Genomic DNA, 6,384 nt, shown 5'->3' with positions numbered 1-6,384 from the left:
ACACACACACACACACACACACGCACACACACACACACACACACGCACACACACACACACACTACAACCCCACCCGTTCATACTGGCAAACCAACAACAAACACACTAGCAAACAAACAACAAACAGGAAGCGGAACAAAAGGCGAATGTTTGGCTGTCTCGGCGATGCTGCAAGTAGGCGGGTACTTCAGCCACCAGGGTAGAGAGGGGTCCACATGAAACAAACATAAAGAAAAATGTCAACCTAACCTTAGCATCATTACTTATTTTACTTCGGTCGCTTTTAAGCACAAGGGGGCTCTCCAGCAAAAATGCCGTTTTGAGAAAATCGAAGGTTAAGTTTTTGCCCCTTGTTCAGTTTCTTTAAAAGACAAGGAGGGGTTGTTTTTTTTCTATAACCAAACAAATACACACACCAATGAAACCAAACTTTTCCTATAGGTAGGGCAATGCCCACTTTTGGTGTTGGTGAACATTTCTGGAAACCCCCGAAATATGGGTTAGCCCACTTGTCCTTAAAACCGACCATCATGTATGCTGTCGAAACTGTCTAGGCCGCCATTTATTGTTGAGGAGAAAAGTGTCCGTATTAGACAGGTGACCGTCTTATGCAATATCACCATAATGGGTTTAGTTTAGTTTTAGTAGAAGGTTTACGGCGCTCGCAACTGCATAAGGTCATATGAGCGCCAGAAGATTAGTAGAGCTGTTACAAGAGAGTAACAAACATAAAAAAGAAGAAGGGGAGATAAGGACGATAGATGTTTGACAGGAAAGAAGAAGCAAACCACATACCAGAGCACCCACCAACTACCCACCCATAATGTGTAAAAAAAAAATTTTTTAAATAATAATAAAAAGCAAGGGAGGAAATGGGAAGTGGCCGTGGTTATGCATTATTACATCCAACGACACTTCTTAGAATTATTTTATTATTTTAAGTACAGAACTATTTATTAGCATCGCCAACGCTGTTTCAGATGTTATGTTTACGATCAAAATTATTGGCCGATCATTTAAAAATACTGTGTGGCACGCACATAGCGAACCCGCACATAGCAAACAGATTTTCAGGTCCAGATTGTTTGCTCTACATATGTATATATATATTTTTTTAATATATTTATACATTTGTATTGACAATATTGGCAGTGTACATTACATTTTAATAATGTTTGTATTTAAAACACATACACAGCGAAATTCACACGTAAAGGCAAAGATCTTCTCGCCCCGTCGATTTTGTTACGGTATGTGCACGTTAGACTGTATTCTGGATTCAGGACAGGAATTCTTGAAGGAGAAATCTAAGCCCAATCCAGAAATCTGAATTTCATTGGGGAAATGAACCACAACCAGAAAGCTACCGATACGATAACCGTTCCTGGGGCGGGCGGGCAGGGGTGTGGTGTGGGGATATTGGTTCAGATCACCATTTTAAAAAAATCATAGACCACCGTCAAGTTTATGTTTTGCGAGATTCCACACCCGGGGTGCTGGGCTGACATCTCCTTGAATCACAGATTTAAACTGCAACACAATAAGGTCATATAAGTGCCGAAGATTAGATGTGTTACAAGGGAATATCCTAGTTCGGCCACTGTCATGGCCGCCCACTTTTACTCTCTAAGAAATAAAAATTCCGCTGTGACATGGGTTCCCAAATGAAGGGAAAAAATAAGAGGTTCGCCACAGTCGATTGGGCTGTCAACCTTCCCCTCCATGCCTTTCATTTGGTTCCAAAGAAAATAACAAAGAGTCAAATTTTGACAGTGATCTCCAAAGAATCAGGTCACAGTGCTCAGCCTTAGATTTAGTCACTTTTAAGGACAAGCGGGCTAACCCAGATTTCGGGGGTTTCCAGAAATCTTGACCTACTCCAAGAGTGGGCATTGCCCTACCTATAGGAGAAGTTTGGCTACATTGATGTGTATACATGTATTTGTTTGGTTATCGAGAAAACTCCTTGTCTTTTAAAGAAACTGAAAAAGGGTCCAAAAATTTTACCTTCGATTTTCTCAAAACAGCATTTTTGGGGATAGTCCCGTTGTGCTTAAACGTGATCATATCATTATCATTATTATTATTATTATTATTATTATTATTATTATTATTATTATTATAGTTATGATACAAGTCTATGCTTTGAATAGCCACGTGACCATGTCTTTGCGCAGAACGTCCCAAGACAGGGGAAGTAATTCTTGTTAATATCAACTCACACTCACACGATCTTTTCTTTAGCCCCAATGAAACAAGTTGGCGATATCCAGACACAAAGCACTAGCAGGGAAACCAAGTTTATATAAATGAAAAAACAAAAACAAAACAAAAAAACCACACACACACATGGAAACATCCACCATGAACACATTGTATCCACACACCCAAACCCGACACCGACTACTGATCCACGAGGGAAGTACTAAGCAGTGGAGGATAAAGAGTGGACAATCAATAGGAAGCCAAAATAGATCAGAATTAAAAATTTAGCAAGACAGATCAACGTGAAATTTTGTGTAGTCTAAGTCAATTACATTTCACCAAAACATCATCATTTCATTATATCCCTGTTTTCTTTTATGGATTTGGTGGTTGCTTTTATATGAAGTTACAGACCAGAACATCTGAAATTAATAAAAAATGAAATCGTTCATTAATCATTAAATATTTCGAAAGGTGGGAACCAGTATCTGTGGTGTGCCGTCGCACGCAGGAGAATTGAGTTCGAATCCCGAGTTGGGGAGATTTTTATTGAGTATCTCGTTCTTTCTGCTGGGATGTTGCATAATGTAAAATATTTCCATGACTTTGTAAAGATGTGTTTTGTAGTTGTGTGCATTCTGTATAAATTTCCCAACAAATTGATGTAAAACACATTTTAAAATGTGCATTTTTTGTTGAGTAATGGTCAGTTGTGTTGTAAAGTTGCATTTTGCTGTCACAAAAAACTCAGTGTTAGAAATGGCCTCAAATTGGCCGGATTTTAGATATGAAAAATCGCTATAACGTTTTTACTATTAAAAAAAAATTTTTTAAGATATCAGCACAATTTTTACTGTTTTATGATCATGCAGGCAAGGGCTCAAATGAAAGTATTTCAAAGCATATCAGACAACTCTGAAATTTTCACTAAACTGACTAATAGTATTATTCTGGCCCCGTCGTTTTAGGCAAGAAAAATTCTGAAATTATGCAAACTGAGCCCAAAAATGTGAAATTATGCGATTGTGTTAATTTTAGCAAAGAATGATAAAGGAAAATAATCAGAAATTATGCAAAAAATGATCAAATTTTGCTAAATTATGCGGGGTGCATAAAACCACGGGGACAGAATTATTCTCCATCTCAACCGACAGGGTCGACGCCTATCTCCTAAATGATCTAAACTGTGTCATGGGGTGGGGGGGGGGGGTGTGACGTAAAGACGCCTACATTAAAATAGTATACTTGCGAAGAAAAGCTGACATGCTGAAGATGTAAAGGATGTCTGACCATTATAATATTGTGCAGGTGTCGGATTTTTGTTTCTGACAATGTCTCACTAAGGTTCCACATACCCATCAAAGTATGAGTAAATTAGTAAAGTTGACTAAACGAACCCTGAAAAAAGCTCCAGTTTCCATTCCACATAATTGGTCGCTTTTAAGCACAAGGGGGCTATCCCGAGAAAGGCTGTTTTGAACAAATCGAAGTTTTTGCCCCTTTTGTTCCGTTTCTTTGAAAGTGAAGGAGACTTTTCTCTATCTATCATCACCCAGTGCCAGATCTGCGACAGACATCAGCGATCATGGTTCTCCATTCATTCCTTTGCTCGGATGCTCTAAAAAAAAGCCACGTTTCCCTGATCTTTCCCTGTTACCCATGAGTTCAGGTTCCCCAAGTATGTTGTTCTGGGCCTTCCCCTGCCTCGCTTGCCCTCAATTTTCTCTATAACCAAACAAATATACACACCAATGAAACCAAACTTCTCCTATAGGTAAGGCAATGGCCACTTTTGGTGTAGGTCAAGATTTCTGGAAATCCCGAAATCTGGGTTGGCCCGCCTGTCCTTAAAAGCGACCAATTATATTGTTTTATCTGTTACTGTGTTGGTTAGTAACAGGCCTATCGCTGCCAAGGGCCAGTGTCAAATCCCTATGTCTGATTTATCTAAAATCCAGACACCCATGCCTGGATCTAAAGGACATAATTGGTCGCTTTTAAGGACAAGCGGGCTAATTAACCCAGATTTCGGGGGTTTCCAGAAACTTGACCTACACCAAAATTGGGCATTGTCCTGCCTATAGGAGTAGTTTGGTTTCATAGGCGTGTATATTTGTTTGGTTATAGAGAAAACTCTTCTAGTCTTTTAAAGAAACTGAACAAGTGGCAAAAACTTTACCTTCGATTTTCTCTAAACAGCATTTTTCGGGATAGCCCTCTTGTGCTTAAAAGCGACCAATTGAAACCTCTCCGCAAGTGACCATTGCCGTGTACATATATATATATATATTATATATATATATGCAAAAAGATGAAGGAATAATAATTAAAAGGAAATAAGGGAAATGACCAAGCTACACCAAAAGGGAAAAAAACCAACAGCCCCAGCCAGAAAAAGGAAAGGATAATTGTTAAAAAACAGATAAAAACACAGAAAGCGATACTCACAGGCGTTATCACACACCCCCATCCTGTGGAAGGCCAAAGGCAAAGGAACATTTAGAGGCCAAGAGACTGTGTTTTTTAGTAAGAGTTTTACGGTACTTGCAACACAAATAAGTCACATAAGTGTCGAAGATTAGAGTTGTTACTAGAGAGTAGTAACATAAAGAAAAGAAGAGAGAGAGAAAATGTAGATGGAAATATATGATAGGAAAGAAGGAGCAAACTACAACACAGCACCCGCCAACCACATATACAAAGAGACTGAAACTGGAGTACATGTATTGCAATCAACAGAAGAGACAGACTGAGGATATTGTCGACACACCACCCTAGATAGACAGAAAGACAGAAACGACAGAAGGAAAGAAAAAGTAAGACCTACCAGTGGCACCCTCCAACCACCCGCTTCTTTAACACCAAACCGTTTCTAACTCAACAAATAGCACATGAAGAGCAGATTTCAGATTAGTTTTCAAACATTTATTTTTCAAAACACATCGCAGAAAATGAAAAAAAAACAAAATGAATTAACATAAACAGATAATACATGATTTAATTTTGTTCCTAACTGCATAGCCACACACAGACAGACATTTGTTTTCTACTGTATAGCCACACACAGACAAACATGACTTAATTTTGTTCCTCACTGTATAGTCTAGCCACACACAGACATTTGTTCTTTACTGTATAGCAACATACAGACCTTTGTTCCTTCTGTATAGCCACACACAGACAGACATGACTTAATTTTGTTCCTTACTGTATATTATAGCCACACACAGACAAATTGAAACTGAAATTACACATGCATTGGTTTAACACCATGTGCAACACTGACTGTCAGGTTCATTAAAAGGGCGGGACTTTCAAATTTAACGTCCATCTCCAGAAGGACAAAAACAGCCGAGTGGGAAAATTTGTAAAAAAAAGTACCATTCCCAAGGACACAACATTGGACCAAGACGAGGCTCGAACTCCAAACCTGCAATCTCATGATAACGGGACCGATGGCCTAAACACAAGATTCTTGATGCCACACACACACAGAGAAATGGATAAGTTTTTGTTCATAATGTAGGCGTTTTTACACCCCTATCAGCACAATTTGTCACTTCAGGACAACCCATCTTTCTCTCTAGCGGCCAGCCCCATGATCAACAAGTGAGGTGTTTTCCCCGACACACAATGAGCTTAATAAAAACCTGTCATAACAAGAATCCTGATGACACATTGTATAGACCTCTATGTTTTTCGTTGCTGTCAAGTGAAATGTTTCTAATGAGCCGATCAGCATGAACAATACAAATACATGTAAAGCAATACATGTAACCAGCGGGTATAAAACTTCATTCATACCATCATCAATACCATCATCCTACCATCATCTTACCATTATCAATACCATCATCAATATCATCATCTTATCATCATCTTACCATCATCAATACCATCACCCTACCATCATCTTACCATTATCAATACCATCATCAATATCATCATCCTACCATCATCAATACCATCATCTTACCATCATCCTACCATCATCCTATCATCATCTTACCATCACCCTACCATCATCCTTCCATCATCAATACAAGCTATCCAGTCATTGTCGTCTGCGTGGGAAAAACATGATTGTACAGGTGTGTATGTCCATCCAAGTGACTATTTGTGTGAATGTGTCCGAGTATGTGTGTGTGTGTGTGTGTGTGTGTGTGTGTGTGTGTGTGT

General features: G+C 38.9%; 1 protein-coding gene across 1 annotated transcript in view; it reads right to left on the bottom strand.

Annotated features, from left to right (window-relative positions):
• Positions 1–6: 6 nt before the first annotated feature.
• The window catches only part of LOC101850427 (vesicle transport protein GOT1B), a 13,513-nt gene continuing 7,135 nt past the window's right edge, over positions 7–6,384 (bottom strand). Inside the window, exons 6-7 of the mRNA XM_005104811.3 lie at positions 4,654–4,676; positions 7–185 (exon numbers count right to left, since the gene is read on the bottom strand). Of these exons, the coding sequence (XP_005104868.1) occupies positions 4,662–4,676 (15 nt within the window). The 3' untranslated portion in view covers positions 7–185; positions 4,654–4,661. The remainder of the gene's footprint in view (positions 186–4,653; positions 4,677–6,384) is intronic.

This window comes from Aplysia californica, unplaced genomic scaffold, assembly GCF_000002075.1.
Source record: "Aplysia californica isolate F4 #8 unplaced genomic scaffold, AplCal3.0 scaffold00437, whole genome shotgun sequence".
NCBI lineage: Eukaryota > Metazoa > Mollusca > Gastropoda > Aplysiida > Aplysiidae > Aplysia > Aplysia californica.
The sequence above is the reverse complement of the archived record's forward strand: the minus strand, read 5'-3'. Positions and strand labels throughout refer to the sequence as shown.